At 43.1% G+C, this 20,629-nt stretch overlaps 1 protein-coding gene across 4 annotated transcripts in view; it reads right to left on the bottom strand.

Moving 5' to 3' along the window:
* The window catches only part of LOC112265390 (multiple epidermal growth factor-like domains protein 6), an 82,075-nt gene that overhangs the window by 10,870 nt on the left and 50,576 nt on the right, over positions 1–20,629 (bottom strand). For 3 of the 4 annotated variants that reach the window (XM_042296039.1, XM_042296038.1, XM_042296041.1), the window contains exons 15-27: positions 20,006–20,134; positions 19,426–19,554; positions 18,964–19,098; positions 18,677–18,811; positions 17,905–18,030; positions 15,978–16,106; positions 15,624–15,755; positions 15,012–15,140; positions 2,950–3,078; positions 1,711–1,839; positions 1,208–1,336; positions 838–966; positions 314–442 (exon numbers count right to left, since the gene is read on the bottom strand). In XM_042296039.1, the coding sequence (XP_042151973.1) occupies positions 314–442; positions 838–966; positions 1,208–1,336; positions 1,711–1,839; positions 2,950–3,078; positions 15,012–15,140; positions 15,624–15,755; positions 15,978–16,106; positions 17,905–18,030; positions 18,677–18,811; positions 18,964–19,098; positions 19,426–19,554; positions 20,006–20,134 (1,689 nt within the window). The remainder of the gene's footprint in view (positions 1–313; positions 443–837; positions 967–1,207; positions 1,337–1,710; positions 1,840–2,949; positions 3,079–15,011; positions 15,141–15,623; positions 15,756–15,977; positions 16,107–17,904; positions 18,031–18,676; positions 18,812–18,963; positions 19,099–19,425; positions 19,555–20,005; positions 20,135–20,629) is intronic. The other variant, XM_042296040.1, reaches the window with a different exon arrangement.

The following is a 20,629-nucleotide window of genomic DNA, read 5'->3' as shown; positions in this document are numbered from 1 at the left end:
GGCACATCAGACACACATTCATCACTAACTAAGGTATATTCACTTTAAACAGTGAATAGTTTGTTATGTGTACAACTGTCTTGTTTAAATAAAGATGAACCCTCCTTATAATGACAATTCGTGATTTAACCACAAACCGAATGTATCTATCTCAGTCCAAGGTATGTATTCAAATAAAACAGATGTATTTTAAAAAGTAACATAACATTTTTTTCTACAGTAATTGAGCTCTCATAGTATAACTGAAGAATGCATGACTTGATGTGTTGTTTCCAAAGTGGCCCTTTCTGGCCCCTGTCCAAGTCACACTCACGTTTGTTACACCGGGCCTCTCTCCATCCTGGGTGACATTCACATCTGCCTGTCACATGGTGGCAGCTTGTCCCGTGGTCGCACTGACACCTCTGCTCACACCCTTTTCCATGGAGACCGCCTGGGCACGCTGCAGCACAGACATATGGGTGGTGTTCAGTAGGGCACAACGTAGCAATATGTTTTAGAAACGGTTTGAAAACGAAAATCTGCGTTCTTATTGGACAAGTACAGGTAGGACTTTCCCATTTTATTATGTTTCAAAACGTTTTCTCCCTTCAGAACATGACCCAATTGGAGGAGGAAAGAGGCATTTGAGTATATCTCAATAGTCATTAGTGGCTTTCTTTCCTCAACTCCTTTCCTTCATCAACACTGATCAGCAAGAACAGGGTAGCAAAAAACATATCTCTACATTGGCTTCTGACAGATTGCTTTCACTGATCCAAAGAGATGAGGTAGGGACCCAGTCTAAACTATTGGGATGCATCCCTTGCATTTGGAAGCAGTGATGTCACAGGTCACCTGTCTGACAGTGCTCTCCAGTCCAGCCAGGGGGACAGCTACACCCCCCAGTCACTCTGTCACATGTCCCTCCGTTCTGACAGCTGCAGGTTTGTGTGCACCCCTCTCCATAGTGCCCCTCCCCACAGTCTAGGAGAGGCAGAGAACAGAGGCCTCAGATCACACAATATATCCACCACACAATGAGCGGAATCCTAACCAGGAAACCATGTTCCTGACTCTGGTATTCTAGTAAATCATGCAATGATGTCAATGGGAGTTTTGCACAGTAATTCGATCCCAGGTTAGATTTGGACCAAGGTGAGTACAGCTATGAATGCCCTCACTCCTCTGGTTGATCTGACCTCCAGGGACAGAGGGGGGTACTCACCCAGCTCGCAGGCTGCTCCGGTCCACCCACTGGGGCAGGAACACTGGCCAGTCACCCTGTCACAGAAGCCTCCATGCTGGCACAGACACAGCTGGGAACAGTCCTCTCCATACCTCCCAGCAGAACAGGCTGAACACAGTAACACACACAGACAGAAGTTTAATAAGTGGATGTCATTGTTCAATACGATTCAGACATATAGAAATGATGATTCGGATTCAGTTAGGCTGCACTGAGTTTGTTCTAAAACAACTTACACCGACCAAACACACATACTATAAACAGTGTATTCATACACTCACCAACTGTTGTGATATTTCATCGTAATTGGAATAAAATCGATAATAATCACCCGTCACTGTTTTTGGGAATGTTTTACGTAAAGATATTCTGGTAGAAGATAGATTTCAGTTCCATGCAGAGCTCCTTATGTCCTGGGTTAGGTTAAGGTTAGTTTAAGGTCAGACTGGGCCCTATACTGGGTTGACCGATGAGCCACTCACCCTCTTGGCAGCTGGCTCCGGTCCATCCGGCTCCACAGCTGCAGCGGCCGCTGACGTGGTCACAGGTGGCCCCGTTCTGACACTCACAGCTCTGGCTGCAGTTCTTCCCAAAACCACCCTTAGGGCAGGCTGCCTCCCACACAGGACAGGATACACAGTCATATAGTTAAATACAAGTCAGCATTTTATAGCACTCAACATGAAGTGGTCTGCTCGACACAGATATATAAATGTAGGATCTTAATTTGAGCAAGATTGCTACAGGAGGAAAATAATCTTTCAGCAACAGGAAATGTGAATTATTATGTGGATTATAATTAATGGACATTTTTGTAGGGGATGATACATTCTTCATAAGGGAATGTCAAGTCTGAAATTACAAACTTCAGAAGCCTTTTAAAACTTCAAACACATTACAAGTTTAAATATTCTGCATTGCAGGAATGTAATCCTGCAACATGGTGATCAGATTTATGTAACGGGAAATTATGTGGTTTAGCCAATTCCTTTTGTCATTCATTGTCTAACATATACATAAGAATGAAAAGGGACACGATGGAGCGGTTGACTAAAGCACAAACATGCCTGCTCTATGGAGAGATATTGCTTGAATGTACTTGCCTTGTATTTGATGCTTGAGATATGGCCAATATATATTTTTGCGTTTGCATAGATCACATTTACTTTACCTATCTAAACTAGTCACTAATGATCGATGTCTGAAATGAAATTACATTAAGTCACACAAGTGGGTTTGGGCTGACTCTTGGCTTTGGGTCACCAGGACCACAAAACATGTTTTGGGGAGACCAGGCCCTCTCGAATAAGACTTGAAAACGACATAGTCTGATCTTTAAGAGGGTATTTCACTAGATCCATTAAAACGGCATGAAGACTTTGTGGAGCAGTGGATAGAGACTTTGCATGAGAGTACCGAGGGTAAAACTGATGCTCCTAAAAGAGCTTTGCCAAGTAACTCCTTTAAATGCATTGCTATAAACACGTGGATGCATTTATCCAGAATCTGACCCAATTAACGGTGTACGCTGGAGGGGTATCCTATCTGCCCCCCTACATCCCTCCCACCCCTTACGCATCCCTAAAAAAGGAATTGGCAGGGTATCATTAAACAGATAATTGTTCTCGAACACATGGGAGATGGTATTTAGGGTGAGAGGAGGCTGTGATGGACTGGTAGAGGCTCCCTCACACCCCGTTTTAATGATGTGGCTTCCATACCCAGAATGCAGTGTGGTCCCGACCAGCCAGGGGTGCAGAGGCAGGCTCCTGTGATGTGGTGGCAGCGGGCACCGTTCCTGCACTCGCACATCTGGCCACAGTCAAGACCGTAAAACCCGTCCGGGCACACTGCAAGCCAAGATAAAACACCCTCTGGTAAGGGCCTTCCAGCTTTACACACATACAGAGGGAAGGAAAAGGGTTAGGATGCCAACTCTCCCTCTCTCTCTTTCTGTGTCTTTCTCTGTCTCTGTCTCTTTCCCTCTCTCTTTCTCTCTCTGTCTGACCTCTCTCATCTCTGTCTTACCACCTACCAAAAATACCATATCAAATTGCAGTACCCTGGTCTAGCTGTTCATTTGTGGAGCGTCTGCATTCGTTAAGTGAGCTCATGTCCCACATGTGAGGAGTGTCCGTGCCACATCAAAGCCTGCGGAGACACGGGGGCCGGGCCGCCCCTCAGAGGGGGTGGGAGAGAGGGGCACACACACACACCAAGGACTGGTAATTAGAACACCTGCTGAGTCCACAGGCCTGTCGTCAAGGCCTAGGAACCCAGCCCCAAAACAAAGCCAGGTTACTGCGCACGCACACACAGTAGATAGTGCATAGACATACACGGTGCTGTAAAGTACTTAAGTAAAAATACTTTAACGTTTTTGGGGGATTCTGTACTTTTGTTTACTATTTCTGTTTTTGCCAATTATTACTTTTACTTCACATTCCTAAAGAAAATAATGTACTATTTAGTCCATACATTTTCCCTGACACCCAAAAGTACTAGTTACTTCTTGACAGGAAAATGGTCCAATTCACACACTTATCAAGAGAACATCCCTGGTCATCCCAACTGCCTCTGATCTTGCAGAATCAATAAACAAATGCTTTGTTTGTAAATTAATGTCCTAGTGTTGTAGTGTGCCCTTGGCTATCCGTAAATAAACAAATTGTGCCGTCTGGTTTGCATAATGTAAGGAATTTGAAATTATGAATACTTTTACTTTTGATACTTAAGTATATTTAAAACCAGATACTTTTAGACTTTTACTCAAGTAGTATTTTACTGGGTGACTTTCACTTTTACTTGAGTCGTTTCCTTTAAAATATCTTTACTTTTACTCAAGTATGACAAATGGGTACTTTTTCCACCACTGCATAGACACAATTCAGGCACGCACACACACACGCACACACACACACACACACACACACACACACACACACACACACACACACACACACACACACACACACACACACACACACACACACACACACACACACACACACACACACACACACACACACAGTTCTGTTCCCACTGCTGGTGTTCAGCAATGACAGTGTCCTGGGTCTGTTTTCCATTCATTGAGAGAGAGCGCGGGGGGCTGCTGATAGTTGAAAATGTCTGTGGAGTCAATGGACAACCATGGAGTTTAGTAAACACATTTTCTATGGCCCAGAACAGGTCCACCAGGGCTGTTATGGAAAAACCCTGTGTGGGGGGATGTAGAGGGGGCTTTTCCAATGTGCTGTAAACATTGCCTATAAGCTCAACTAAACCGTGAAACAGACAGGAATGCCGTGTTTACTTTGCGATTCTCGTTGATTGCTCAATTTGTCACTGAAAAGTACAAGATCACAGAGCAACAGCTCTAATGACAACACTTACTATCAGTTTGTATGTTAAGAGCAGTTACTACAACACAGGCACAGCATCATTTATGTCTTTGTTTAGATTAAAGCTGCACTCGCTTGACTGCGTTTCTGATTGATTAACAGATGCAGTAGGACACACCTCCTTTCAGCCCTGGTGGTGTGTGGGGAAGCCTGGCACTGTCTGCTTCCCAGTCTGAACATATCCCTTGTTCCAATTGACCCTATGCCAAATAACCCCTCTCATTTACATAGAGTAGTACTATTGTACCTAGCCTTCTATTGGGAAATACACGAAGACAGAGTCTGACTTCTGGCCTCGCCGTGCGTTTTTTCTTAGCCTGGTCCCAGATCTGTTTGTGCTGTCTTGCCGACACCTATGGCCATTGCCATGCTAAACATGACCAAAGCATAGGAGTAGTCAAGACCGTACAAATGGATCTGGGGATCATGCTACATTTTCCCACGCTGCCTTTGTGGTGGTTCTACTATAAAGTTATACTGTCTCATTACAGCCTGAGCAGGGAATATACTGCCATGGATCCATCTGTGTGTCTGTGGTGCTGTGTGTCTGTGGTGCTGTGTGTCTGTGGTGATGTGTGTCTGTGGTGCTGTGTGTCTGTGGTACAGTGCTATTTTTTTTAGGTGCTGGAGCGCAAACTTTTTTTCCAATGATGTCTTAATTTCTCAATCAAAGTTTGTACGGACAGATGCATTATATTTGTACCAACAGTTGCAACATCATTATATAATATGCATAAAGTGCACCCTCCTAAAAGCCTACCTAAAATAACACATTTCACTGCACCTATCTGGTGTACATGACATTAAAAAATGGTCTTATCTTACCTATTTTCAAAATAGGCCATCACTGTCAATCGTGAATTATAATTATTCACGTTTTATCCGTGAAATGTCCAACCTTTTTTAATTGAACTTTTATTTAACTAGGCAAACAGCACAACACTGCATAAAGAGAGTCCTAAGAAAACAACACGACATGGCAGCAACACATGACAACACAGCATGACAACAACACGGTAACAACACGACATGGCAGCAACACATGACGACACAGCATGACAACAACACGGTAACAACACGACATGGCAGCAACACATGACAACACACCATGACAACAACACGGTAACAACACGACATGGCAGCAACACATGACAACACAACATGACAACAACACGGTAACAACACAACATGGCAGCAACACATGACAACACAGCATGACAACAACACGGTAACAACACGACATGGCAGCAACACATGACAACACAGCATGACAACAACACGGTAACAACACGACATGGCAGCAACACATGACAACACAACATGACAACAACACGGTAACAACACAACATGGCAGCAACACATGACAACACAGCATGACAACAACACGGTAACAACACGACATGGCAGCAACACATGACAACACAGCATGACAACAACACGGTAACAACACAACATGGCAGCAGCACAACGTGGTACAAACATTGTTAGGCACAGCACAAAGGGCAAAAAGGTAGACAACAACAATACATCACGTGAAGCAGCCACAAGTGTCCGTAAGAGTGTCTATGATTGAGTCTTTGAATGTGGAGATAAAACTGTCCAGTTTCAGTTTGAGTGTTATTTTTGGCAGCTCGTTGCCAATCATCTGCATGCCAATCATCTGACCTCAATCAGTTTCGTGGGAATATGCATTTAGATCTTCTTGAATGACTGTTTCTAAGTGAATTAGAGCCGATGGTGTTACAAACTATTAGCCTTTCTTGTATTTTGTTTCAATCAAAGCATATCCTACCTAGTGTTGCGCGCTGTTGACTTTTGGCTGCACTGGAAACAAAAACTGAGACTATTCGGCTACAATGAGTATCCTAAAAGCTCATAAGAAATGACTGAGGAGGTGCTTTTGGTGCAAATGTACTATAAGCCTACTACTATTCTATTATATTTGTTTCTGTTTATTAAGAAAATGACCTATTCAGCATTAGGCCAGTGTGATCTGGCAAGACAGGCTACACTCGGACAGGGCGAGTTCACTAAGTGTGTCGTACATGAGCCCCGAGTCCATGGCGAACTGCTTGGAGAACAGCCGTTTTAGCAAAACACCTCATAGTTTTCTGTCTTTGGCTGTTCTTATTAGGGAGTGAACTTGATGTATAATGAGGGTTACATGGATAAAATGGGACCTCTCTGAAATGAAAATGGATGGACCTCCCTTAAGCTAAATATATTTGACCTAAACCCTCCCTGAACACTTGAAGAAAAAAAACAAGTGACCCTCCCCTAAACCCAAAATGATAATTAAAACATAGTGGATAACAGAGAACATGCCTACCATTTACCCTCACTTCTTGGACAGACCAGAGCCTTAGATATGCAGTTTTAGAAACTGTTCTTCATCCTGTAAGCATTACATGGCAACACAGGAATGTTTATAGCGCAGAGGGCCAGGAGGTTGTGGGTTCACAGACCACTGTGGACAAGAATAGGAGTGGAAAGATCTTTATAGTAAAAACATTGCGTGATTCTGTCATTGTATTTTCAGGCCTGTGAAAAACAGCCTTTTATTAATATTATATGCAATTTGACATAATTTGACATATTGGCAGAATTTTTTATATAATATTTTAATACCACACAAATGACAGGCTAAGAATGGACAGTGAGAGAGGCCTATGTGTTCATCTTATCATATTTCTCCAATGCCAAATCAGTGTGTTTTGTTTGCAATGAAACTGTCCCTGTTTGCAAATAATTAAATCTGAGACGTCATTAGGAATCTGAGCATGGTACTTTCAAAAGTTAAGGCTACCTTCCAACCCCAGACAGAGTAGGCCTACCAACGCAGAAAACTGTAAGCTTTAACTGCTGGCTCCTTTTCTTCCTTCCAACCCCAGACAGAGTAGGCCTAGTGACGCAGAAAACTGTAAGCTTTAACTGCTGGCTCCTTTTCTTCCTTCCAACCCCAGACAGAGTAGGCCTAGTGACGCAGAAAACTGTAAGCTTTAACTGCTGGCTCCTTTTCTTCCTTCCAACCCCAGACAGAGTAGGCCTAGTGACGCAGAAAACTGTAAGCTTTAACTGCTGGCTCCTTTTCTTCCTTCCAACCCCAGACAGAGTAGGCCTAGTGACGCAGAAAACTGTAAGCTTTAACCGCTGGCTCCTTTTCTTCCTTCCAACCCCAGACAGAGTAGGCCTAGTGACGCAGAAAACTGTAAGCTTTAACTGCTGGCTCCTTTTCTTCCTTCCAACCCCAGACAGAGTAGGCCTAGTGACGCAGAAAACTGTAAGCTTTAACTGCTGGCTCCTTTTCTTCCTTCCAACCCCAGACAGAGTAGGCCTAGTGACGCAGAAAACTGTAAGCTTTAACTGCTGGCTCCTTTTCTTCCTTCCAACCCCAGACAGAGTAGGCCTAGTGACGCAGAAAACTGTAAGCTTTAACCGCTGGCTCCTTTTCTTCCTTCCAACCCCAGACAGAGTAGGCCTAGTGACGCAGAAAACTGTAAGCTTTAACTGCTGGCTCCTTTTCTTCCTTCCAACCCCAGACAGAGTAAGCCTAGTGACGCAGAAAACTGTAAGCTTTAACCGCTGGCTCCTTTTCTTCCTTCCAACCCCAGACAGAGTAGGCCTACCAACGCAGAAAACTGTAAGCTTTAACTGCTGGCTACTCTTCTTCCGTGGCTTAACCCAACGAGAGAAGGTCACAAAAAAGTGTTTCCCTAAAAATCTGTCTGGGTTTAAACAGCTTCTATTGCACATAAAGTGAATAGCTTAATCGATTGATAATGACAGAATTAGATTACTTCCCAAGCAAAGTCCATTCGTTGTCCTCTTGGCTACAGAAGGTTGTAGCTCAGCCTCAGAATCTCAATGAAACGCAATAATAATATTCCCATATGCAACGGAGTCATGTCTTTTACCAGTATTTTACAGCTTGTTTCTAGCACAAAGCAATCCGGACCAAAGCCCTGTTATAGATCACTTTATATAATCAGATCTATTTCATTTTCTTCAAAATCATAAGCTAACAAGGGGTAGGCCTGTGCTTTTTGCCATTCTCTAGAATATAAGGAAGGCCTATGGCATACCCTCTCATACCCCCTCAATTTGAGTCTCGGCTTTAATTTAACAGCCCTTCACTGAGACGGAGGTAGGCTACTTAAAGAGTGCATGGTGGGTGGAGGAAATGGCAGAGAAATCTATGGATATAGCAGCCTAAAGCCTCATTTCCTCTGTCAAACAGGTAGGCATACGTCTTATTTCTTAAATATGAATAAATAGGCTCCAACACAAAGCCTTCTTGTTGTTAGTAAAGTCTAATTAAAATGATGGTTGAAATGAATTATGCCTTCTCAAATTTGCCTACTTTCAACACCATAAACTGTCAATTTTCAATTAATATTTTCTGGAATAATCCAAAAAACATTTAGGAAGAATTCTTTGACTCTCCTCCTGAACTGCCACTGTAGGCCCACACAGCACACCATTGGTCAGGCAGCACAACAAAAAGTTTGGATCAGCAAGAGCAAAGCAGACGGGGGCTCAAGGTTAGAATATCCATTGCCGTGTGTAATGCAGCCTAGTTTTATTTACACCATCCCAGCAGTGCAAACGACTCAAGAAGGAAGTACATTTTCTGTGTACTGTTTCATTCTGTGATGGTGGTACAGTACTGGTTGTATTTGGTCAACATCTGGTTAGATGGCTCTATACCTTGAGCTGCTGGCAGAGATGCCAGACTGATGTCATGTTTGATGCCAGGGTGTGAGTTGATGTGGAGGTACATTTCACCATGACATCCACCACAGCCCATTGTGTCTGGCCAGCAGACCTCTAGTAATTTGGTAACCTCTGTAATCTTTAGGCAACACAGCTACAGGGTTATAGGGTTTTATAAACTGGGTGGTTCGAGCCCTGAATACTGATTGGCTGACAGCTGTTGTATATCAGACCGTATATCACAGGTATGCCAAAACATGTATTTTTACGGCTCTAATTAAGTTGGTAAGCAGTTTATAATAGCAATATGGCACCTTGGGGGCTTGTGGTATATGGCCAATATACCACACCACCTCGTGACTTATTGCTTAAATCAGTTATCGTTATCAATTTACAAAATGCACTTAGTTTACATTGGAGACCAACCAAATCGTCAAATTATCTAAATGGGTTAATTAACTGTGTGCAATTTGAAGGGGGATTTTTTTAAAATTCTGAATTCTCCTTTACATACACATTTAAAATATGTAGATAGATATTGGGATCCTGGTTTGAGGTTGCCAAACGCCAATGCCAATCCTTCTTTTCACCAGAAGAGGGCACTTGGTTCCCACTAAATCCCAGAGTGAAGTGTCATCTGATATTAGCCTGGTCTGTGCTGCTATTTCCACTGTGGATGCAAGGTTTAAGTTGTGTGCTGTGCCTGTTGTGCCTCTGTTTATTGTCAGTACTGGGAGTCCTCACACTCCACCAGCTAGTGTGCTGCTAGCTACATCGCTGATTAAATCAGCTCTTTAAAGGGGAAATCTGGGATTTGAAAAACAACAAACGGGCCCCACCACTTATTTTGGTAAACAACTGACCGATGGGGCTGGAAAAATGTAACCACTCGCAAATTCATGGATGTCAGGAATGGCCATCCATAGATCCAAATTATAGTTTTAACCATGCTTTGATATGTGGTATTACAAAAAATGGAGTAAAACAATCTTATATTGACAGTTCAACTAATAAGCTCATGATGCATTTAAAAGTTATATTCTTCAAGAATTAAAGGCTATATGTCATTCATTCAAAAGTCTTAAAAAAATGATGTACCTATACCAATCCCTGATTGCCCCTTTAAGGAAGTAATGAGGATCATTTCCAGATCCCTGCCTGTGTGTTAAAGCGCTGTGTCCTGTCAGCCTATAAACCAAGGCAGGAGACCACACAGCCAGACAGACATAGAGACATGGAAGGGGAGACTCTGGCCCTCGCTGCCTTGTAGAAATCACTTCTTGACTGCTCCTAAAGGAAGAGGCCCCTGTACAATATGGGGAAACTGGACACCTTATTTAAGGGCGGGGGAAGACTTTAGAAACAGAACAGTGAGTGAGTGAGTGAGTGAGTGAGTGAGTGAGTGAGTGAGTGAGTGAGTGAGTGAGTGAGTGAGTGAGTGAGTGAGTGAGTGAGTGAGTGAGTGAGAATATATATATTTTAGTTTGGATGGTCATTTCAATTAAGGCTGATGTCTATGATGTTGGAAACCATTGGCTTGTAATGGCTAGACATGTTAAATCCTACAGGTCAGAATGGTGTGTGTTAATGTATCTTATGATATAATGTGACATGACTGTGATTCACGCATGAAGCAGGCTATATTTTACACCACTGGTAACTTACATCTTACACCACACATTTACATTAGACCGTTTCAGCCGAAGCCTAATCAAAATCAAATCAATGAGTTAGTCATGCTTGAGACCAGCTACTCTGGAATATGCACATGTAGTTGGTCTTGTTTTACTGTAATTGGACTATGTGTGTGAGAATCTGCACAGGGACCATCAGACATCCACCAGCGCCCTCCAGAGTCTAACACAGGACTTTTCGCTGGAAAAGTTACCTTGGTAGTTTAAAACTAAACCACGGTGAGTGGCTAAACAGATTCTAGAGAAAGGGAAAGGGGATACCTACTCAGTTGCACAAGGTAGTATGATGATCTAAAAACAAACGGTCAAACCTTAATCATTAAAGTATAACAGCTAGAATAACAAAAAATTAGACCGATATAGGAGGAACCAATACAATAGTCAGTGGTGGAAAGTACTTTAAGTAGAAATACTTTAAAGTACTACATACTGTAAGTAGTTTTTTGGGGGTATCTGTACTTTACTATTTATATTTTTAACAACTTTTACTTTTACTTCACTACAGTTTCCAACATAGCAGCATCCACCTGTATCACATGCTCCAGCAGGTAAAGTTGAAGTCGGAAGTTTACATACACCTTAGCCAAATACATTTAAACTCAGTTTGACACAATTCCTGACATTTAATCCTATTAAAAATTCCCTGTCTTAGGTCAGTTAGGATCACCACTTTATTTTAAGAATGTGAAATGTCAGAACAATAGTAGAGAATTATTTATTTCAGCTTTTATTTATTTCATCACATTCCCAGTTGGTCAGAAGTTCACATACACTCAATTACTATTTGGTAGCATTGCCTTTAAATAGTTTAACTTGGGTCAAACGTTTTGGGTAGCCTTCCACAAGCTTCCCACAATAAGTTGGGTGAATTTTGGCCCATTCCTCCTGACAGAGCTGGTGTAACTGAGTCAGGTTTGTAGGCCTCCTTACTCGCACACGCTTTTTCGGTTCTGCCCACAGCTTTTCTATAGGATTGAGGTCAGGGCTTTGTGATGGCCACTCCAATACTTTTACTTTGTTGTCCTTAAAGCCATTTTGCCACAACTTTGGAAGTATGCTTGGGGTCATTGTCTATTTGGAAGACCCATTTGCAACCAAGCTTTAACTTCCTGACTGATGTCTTGAGATGTTGCTTCAATATATCCACATAATTTTCCTACCTCATGATGCCATCCATTTTATGAAGTGCCCCCACAACATGATGCTGCCACCCCCGTGCTTCACGGATGGGATGGTATTCTTCGGCTTGCAAGCCTCCCCCTTTTTCCTCCAAACATAACAATGGACATTATGGCCAAACAGTTCTATTTTTGTTTCATCAGACCAAAGGACATTTCTCCAAAAAGTAGGATCTTTGTCCCCATTTGCAGTTGCAAACCGTAGTCTGGCTTTTTTATGGCAGTTTTGGAGCCGTGGCTTCCATGATGAGCGGCCTTTCAGGTTATGTTGATATAGGACTCGTTTTACTCTGGATATAGATACTTTTGTACCTGTTTCCTCCAGCGTCTTCACAAGGTTCTGTGCTGTTGTTCTGGGATTGATTTGCACTTTTCGCACCAAAGTACGTTCATCTCTAGGAAACAGAATGCGTCTCTTTCCTGAGCGGTATGACGGCTGCATGGTCCCATGGTGTTTATACATGCGTACTATTGTTTGTACAGATGAACGTGGTACCTTCAGTCATTTTGGAAATTACTCTCATGGATGAACCAGACTTGTGGAGGTCTACAATTCTATTTCTGAGGTGATTGGCTGATTGGCTGATTTAATTTGATTTTCCCATGATGTCAAGCAAAGAGGCACTGCGTTTGAAGGTAGGCCTTGAAATACATCCACAGGTACACCTCCAATTGACTCAAATTATGTCAATTAGCCTATCAGAAGCTTATAAAGCCATGACATCATTTTCTGGAATTTTCCAAGCTGTGTAAAGGCACAGTCAACTAAGTGTATGTAAACTTCTGACCCACTGGAATTGTGATATAATGAATTATAAGTGAAATAATCTGTCTGTAAACAATTGTTGGAAAAATGACTTGTCATGCACAAAGTAGATGTCCTAACCGACTTGCCAAAACTTTAGTTTGTTAACAAGAAATTTGTGGAGTGGTTGAAAAACTAGTTTTAATGACTCCAAACAAAGTATATGTAAACTTCCGACTTCAACTGTATGTCTCACTAGTCACCCCCAAAGACAATTCCTCTTTGGCCGCCTTTCCTTCCAGTTCTCTGCTGCCAATGACTGGAACGAACTGCAAAAATCACTGAAGCTGGCGACTCATATCTCCCTCACTAGCCGTAAGCACCAGCTGTCAGAGCAGCTCACAGATCACTGCACCTGTACATAGCCCATCTGTAAATAGCCCATCCAACTACCTCATCCCCATACTGTATTTATTTATCTTGCTCCTTTGCACCCCAGTATCTCTACTTGCACATTCATCTTCTGCACATCAATCACTCCAGTGTTTAATTGGTATATTGTAATTACTTTGCCACCGTGGCCTATTTGTTGCCTTACCTCATTTGCACACAGTGTATATAGACTTTTTCTACTGTATTATTGACTGTATGTTTGTTTATTCCATGTGTAACTCTGTGTTGTTATACATGTCGAACTGCTATGCTTTATCTTGGCCAGGTCGCAGTTGTAAATAAGAACTTGCCCTCAACTAGCCTACCTGGTTAAATAAAGGTGAAATAAAAAAATAAAAAATAAACATTCCTAATGAAAATAATGTACTTTTTACTCCATACATTTTCCCTGACACCCAAAAGTACTCGCTACATTGTGAATGCTTAGCAGGACAGGAAAATGGTCCAATTCACGCACTTATAAAGAGAACATCCTTGGTCATCCCTACTGCCTTTGATCTGGCAGACACACAAACATCAATGCTTTGTTTGTAAATTATGTCTGCATGTTGGAGTGTGCCCCTGGCTATCTGTAAATAACAAAACCAAATATGTGGTTTGCTTAATATACGCAATTTTAAATTATTTTCACTTTTACTTTTGATACTTAAGTATATTTAAAACCAAATACTTTTAGACTTTTACTCAAGTAGTATTTTACTGGGTGGCTTTCACTTTTACTTGAGTCATTTTCTATTAAGGAATCTTTACTTTTACTCAAGTATGACAATTGGGTACTATTTCCACCACTGACAATAGTCCCACAACAGAAGTTTATTACTTACTCATATTTAATCGAAGCGCTTCAGACAACTTGACACCAGATTCATTGTCAATCTCTCCTCCGTTTAGAGGTCTGTTGTATAGCTAGCTGTATATTGTTACACTAGTCACAGAACTGGGTGGTGGTTTGTGAATTCTGAGTGGCTTCTCTACTTGAACTTTCATTACTAGACCAATAGAAGAGACCATAAGTTACGCTTTATTTTACAGCCTTGTATAAGTTCATTTAACAGACGCGCTTATCCAGAGCAACTTACAGGCACAATTAGGGTTAAGTGCCATGCTCAAGGGCACATTGACAGATTTTTCCCCCTCATCGGCTTGGGGATTTGAAGTAGCAGCCTTTCGGTTACTGGCCCAACACTCTTAACCGCTAGGCTACCTGTTACCCTATAAATGAAGGGTTTGATTTCAAAACGCGATTTTCAATTTTCAGAAATTCTTCTGAAGCAACTTTTTAATTAAAAACGCACCGTGAAAGAGAGAGCTATTCTTTTTTATTATTTTACCATGACATGGGCTAGTGAAAAGACAGGCATGATTTTGTTTTAAATATATTGTAAGGTAATTTTATTTTATTTTAGAGAGATAAAATTTGGTTAGTGACCGACGTTTTGGTTACTGGCCCAACACGCTAGGCTACCTAACTATTTGGTGACAATGGATTGTTTCTGGTACTTAGCTCAAATAATTCAGGTGTACAAAACTACGCTTGCCTCAATGAATCTCAAAGAAACTGAAAAGTAATGAATATGCCATTTTTTTCACAAGTCTTACTTTTCTCACAGAAGCTTCCGGTCCATCCAGAGGAGCAGGTGCAGGCTCCACTCACATGGTCACACAGAGCCCCGTGCTGACACTGACAGTCCAGGGCACAGCCCAACCCATAGCTGCCCTCCACACACTCTGGGGGAACATGGTAGAGACACATGGACAACATCAGACAGAGATATCACTAGCCAGAATATATACACATTTGCTGCTGTGAGGACATGTTTTTTGTCACGGCAAATAACGGGATATTAATGTTTAGTCCCTAATTTTGCTTGATTGATAGTTAGACTATTAGCTGGCCAAAAGTAAGCTACATGAAAAGTGCAATATTATTAATATAATCGTGTGTTAGTGTGGGTTTTCAGTGAATGTATGTAAATCACAAAGCTCATCTGCATTTCCTGTGGTACCGGAAAATTCTCAGCAACAAAAGAGTGATAAAATGAAGATCCTACATCTGTAGAACACTTGCTTGAAACACAAGCATTTCGCTACACCTGCAATAACATCTGCTAAATGTGTGTATGTGACCAATAACATTTGATTTGATCTGGTCCAAAGATGTGTTACAGTGTATTACCTAAAGATGGCAGTATTTCCAAAGAAATGTCTTACTCTGTTCACAGTGGTCTCCAGTGAAGCCAGCCTCACACACACAGCGTCCAGTCACAGCATCACAACTCAGGGCTCGGTCTGCACACTGGCACCTGTTGGAGCACCCAGAGCCCCAGGACCCCTCCTCACAGGCTGTGGAGACACACACACACACAGGTTGGTAAAGAAAACTACTGTGTGTGTGTATGTGTGTGTGTATGTGTGTGTGTGTGTGTGTGTGTGTGTGTGTGTGTGTGTGTGTGTGTGTGTGTGTGTGTGTGTGTGTGTGTGTGTGTGTGTGTGTGTGTGTGTGTGTGTGTGTGTGTGTGTGTGTGTGTGTGTGACTGACGTATCGGTGAGAGTCAGGGTGCTTACGCTTAGTGCAGACGTGTCCTGTTCGGCCTGGGGGACAGATGCAGTGTCCGGTGACATGGTCACAGCTGGCATCAGGGTGACAGACACAGGTGCTCACACAGCCTGGCCCATAGGACCCTGTTGGACACACTGTTGAGCAGAGGAATAGTCCGGGTGAAATATAACACAGTATTATGTTAAGGTCTTTCTCCTTCGCAGTCTCTTTCCTTTCGATCCTCAATTTAGCAAGACTGAAGGCTATCTCCGTTTATTTGTCCCTCTCTGGGCCTGTGTAGTCAGGGTTGCAGTTACAGACTCCTGGCCTGTTGCAGGAAGCTCCGAAAACTCAGGGCTATAATCTAGTTAGGGAAAACCAGTTTTGGTTTTGGTGGTCAGGCCATTTGGTCAGGATAAGCCCTAATTGAGTTGTATGACCACATAGTTTAACTGACTTCAGGTCAAAGGTTTAAAATAGATGAAGAGCAGGTCTGATTGGTGGACCGATGTCTTCCAATACTACAGTCGTGGCCAAAAGTTTTGAGAATGACACAAATATACATTTTCGCAAAGTCTGCTGCCTCAGTTTGTATGATGGCAATTTGCAGATACTCCAGAATGAAGAGTGATCAGATGAATTGCAATTAATTGCAGAGTCCCTCTTTGCCATGCAAATGAACTGAATCCCCCAAAAACATTTCCACTGCATTTCAGCCCTGCCACAAAAGGACCAACTGACATCATGTCAGTAATTCTCTCGTTAACACAGGTGTGAGTGTTGACGAGGACAGGGCTGATTGAGTTTGAATAACAGACTGGAAGCTTCAAAAAGAGGGTGGTGCTGGGAATCATTGTTCGTCCTCTGTCAACCATGGTTACCTGCAAGGGAACACGTGCCGACATCATTGCTTTGCACAGGGCTTCACAGGCAAGGATATTGCTGCCAGTAAGATTGCACCTAAATCAATAATTTATGAGATCATTAAGAACTTCAAGGAGAGCGGTTCAGATGTTGTGAAGAAGGCTTCAGGGCGCCCAAGAAAGTCCAGCAAGTGCCAGGACCGTCTCTTAAAGTTGATTCAGCTGCGGGATCGGGGCAACACCACTACAGAGCTTGCTCAGGAATGGCAGAAGGCAGGTGTGAGTGCATCTGCACGCATGCCAACAGTAAAGCATCCTGAGACCATTCATGTGTGGGATTGCTTCACAGCCAAGGGAGTGGGCTCACTCACAATTTTGCCTAAGAACACAGCCATGAATAAAGAATGGTACCAACACATCCTCCGAGAGCAACTTCTCCCAACCATCCAGGAACAGTTTGGTACGAACAATGCCTTTTCCAGCACTTTTGCCATAAGGCAAATGATAACTAAGTAGCTCGGGGAACAAAACATAGATATTTTGGCTCCATGGCCAGGTAACTCCCCAGACCTTAATCTCATTGAGAACTTGTGGTTAATCCTCAAGAGGCGGGTGGACAAACTCCAAGCATTGATTATGCAAGAATGGGCTGCCATCAGTCAGGATGTGGCCCAGAAGTTAATTGACAGCATGCCAGGGCGGATTGCAGAGGTCTTGAAAAAGAAGGGTCAACACTGCAAATATCGACTCTGCATCAACTTCATGTAATTGTCAATAAAAGCCTTTGACACTTATGAAATGCTTGGAATTATACTTCAGTATTTCATAGTAACATCTGACAAAAATATCTAAAGACACTGAAGCAGCAAACTTTGTGAAAATTAATATTTGTGTCATTCTCAAAACTTTTGGCCACGACTGTACTGTACTGTTTGAATGTAGATCCCCAGATTTGAAAAACAGTGAGGGACAATATGGAAGAAACAGTATGAGATTTAAGTGAAATATAAATACAGTATGATAATGAGTAATAATACATTTGAACAGTAATACAGGTATGAAATAATGAGTTATGAAGCATTCTAACTACCTTGTTGACAGGTCTTTCCTGTCTTCCCAACAGGGCAGATACACTCTCCTGTCATGGGGTCACAGGGTTCTCCTCCACACACACACGTCCGGAGGCAGTTCTCCCCGAACTGACCAGCACTGCAGGCTACATACAGATACACAGAGGACGGAATGATGGAGGGAGAGAGAAACAGAGAGAAAGGGTTACACAAACCTTTTTTCATTTCCTGTGTATCACCCTCACTGGGATCGTGTGCAGTAGCAAGGTGAGCTCAAAGTGAACTGATGTTGCATGGCCACTTCTCACAACCTCACGTCAATTCAAAGCGAAACAAAACCCTAAAGAGATGGATGATTTGTTTGCTTTAATAAAGGGACCCTCCTGGAGGTCTGGACGATGCATTAGGTCTAAAATAACCTGTCCATGCTATCTGTAGGGAGACCGAGTTATGATTTAAACAGAGCTCCTGAACATTCTTTAATATCTCTGGAGCAAAGGAGAGACGAAAGCCACTGAAACGGTTCACTGGTCTGTAGAGCAAGCTGCCAGAAGAGGAACACAATTGAAACCTTTTGAGCAAACTAATACACACACACATGTATGTACAAGCACGCAGGCGCTCACACACTCACACACCCATTAATATTTCCACATGCATGAGGGAACAATACAAAAGTGCTCTCTCAGAATGTAAGGTCAGGAGTTGTTCCTGAACGGACCAGGAAACACTCCTGTCCCTAGGTACATGCATTGTGGTTGGGGAGTCTCTTCCACAGGGGGATTGGCTCACCCAGCTGACACAAGTTCCCATGGAGCCCTGCAGGACAACTCCGGGCGCACTCTCCACTCCTAGGGTCACAGGTCTCCCCAACTGCACAGTCACACTGCTGCCAACAGCCACTACCATAGAACCCTGGATCACACTCTGGAGTGGCACACACACACACACACACACACACACACACACACGCACACACAGGGGAGGAGCTTCACTATCATCCAGACAACAATGTAAGTTTTTATTTTTCAATAATCTCAATATCCGTGTACTGTATTGTCTGATCCAGAACAGTTTACCTTGCTGACACTGAGAGCCATGGTGGCCAGGTTTGCACAGACAGGTCCCGTTCTTGGGATGGCAGCCCAGGGAATGTTCAAGATCACAGTCACACTCCTCAGAGCAGCCAACACCGTGAGTCCACCTGGGACAAGCTGGAGAAGAGAAGGTACTCTCACTACAACTCTAGGATCAGGGATCAAGCTACGGAAAGGGAATCGACATAATCTTCTTCATCTATCACTACTGCAGTGTTCCTAAAATCTGGTCCAAGAGACACACTTAGGCAGTGCAGGATTTTGTTCCAGACCAGTACTAAGACACCTGATTCAACTGAACAGGTGGTTGATGTTCAGTTTATTAGTTGAATCAAGCTAGGACAAAAGCTTCAAGATGTCAGCTGAAGAACACTGCTCTACTACATTAAGATGTCAGTCATGGTGGCTGCTGGGTACTGTAGTCTAGAGGATATGGGTACTCACGCAGGTGGCAGAAGCGCCCGTACAGCCCTGGGGCACACAGGCAGGCTCCATAGAGACGGTGGCAGCGCCCGTTGTTGGGGCAGTTACACCTCCGCCTACAGTGTTTCCCAAAGTATCCTTGTGGGCAACCTGTCAACATGTCAACAAGACACAGAAGAGTTGCACATGTGGTTAGACCAGATTTTGCCCTTCCCGCATGTAGCTTGGTCCCCAATCTGTTTGTGATGTCTTGCAAACTCCTATGGTCATTGTCACATTGACGAGACAGCACAAACGGATCTGGCACCAGGCTATGTCTACAGGGCAGAGCCAGTGCCTAACCTTATGGGTGATGAAATTAACAGGGTTAGCTAAATAGGATTAGCCACTTAAGGCAAGGTGACTGGACTGTGTCTGGACTTGGACGTGGTGGAGCTGTGACATGGAGTGACATAAAACCATGCAGTGGGGAGGAGGGGAGAGGAGTGGTGGGCTACTGAAGGGCCAGAAACAAGGAAGAAAATGTGCTGTGTTTGGACCCCTGTGGGGGAGCAGTCGGCTGAGTGCTGGGGAGTGTGTGTGTGTGTGTGTCAGTCCCTACCGTCCTCACAGAGCTGGCCCTGCACCCCCGGTGGGCAAACACACCTCCCGGTTACTGGTTCACAGGAGCCCCCGTTCTGGCAACGACATAGGCTGTTACAGGCCTGTCCATAGGTCCCTACTGGACAAGCTGGGAGGGAGAGAGAGAGGGTGGGTGGGGGTGAGCAAGAGAGAGATTTGAGAGAGAGAGATTGATATTGAGAGACATTCTAACGCTTTACTTTTCTATTATCTTCTCCACATGAGGGTCTTAGCTTGTTGCGTTTCCCACATTAATCCAACACGGCTTGTGTAGTAATTACCACACACAACCCAGCTGGACCTTCTAAATGGGTTCAGTCAAAGCCAGTCAACATTCCATGTCACACTTCTTGTGCACAACTATTTTATGAATCTCTGAGGGAAAATGTGTTAGTTAGCAATTAGTCATGTTTTTAGCCACATGGTTAATGTGGCAAGCTAGGTAAGAGCAAAATCAGTACATAACACATTCTGAGAAAACGCAATAGTTTTGGTATAAAGATCTTTACCTTAATTCTATTGCTCTCTGGTTACACTGTATCCAGACATACACAGCACTGCCTTCCCATATCTAACAAATGTTGTCATACAAAATGCAATAGCA

The sequence above is a fragment of the Oncorhynchus tshawytscha genome, linkage group LG13 (genome assembly GCF_018296145.1).
Source record: "Oncorhynchus tshawytscha isolate Ot180627B linkage group LG13, Otsh_v2.0, whole genome shotgun sequence".
NCBI classification, from domain to species: domain Eukaryota; kingdom Metazoa; phylum Chordata; class Actinopteri; order Salmoniformes; family Salmonidae; genus Oncorhynchus; species Oncorhynchus tshawytscha.
This window is presented reverse-complemented; position numbering and strand designations above follow the sequence as displayed.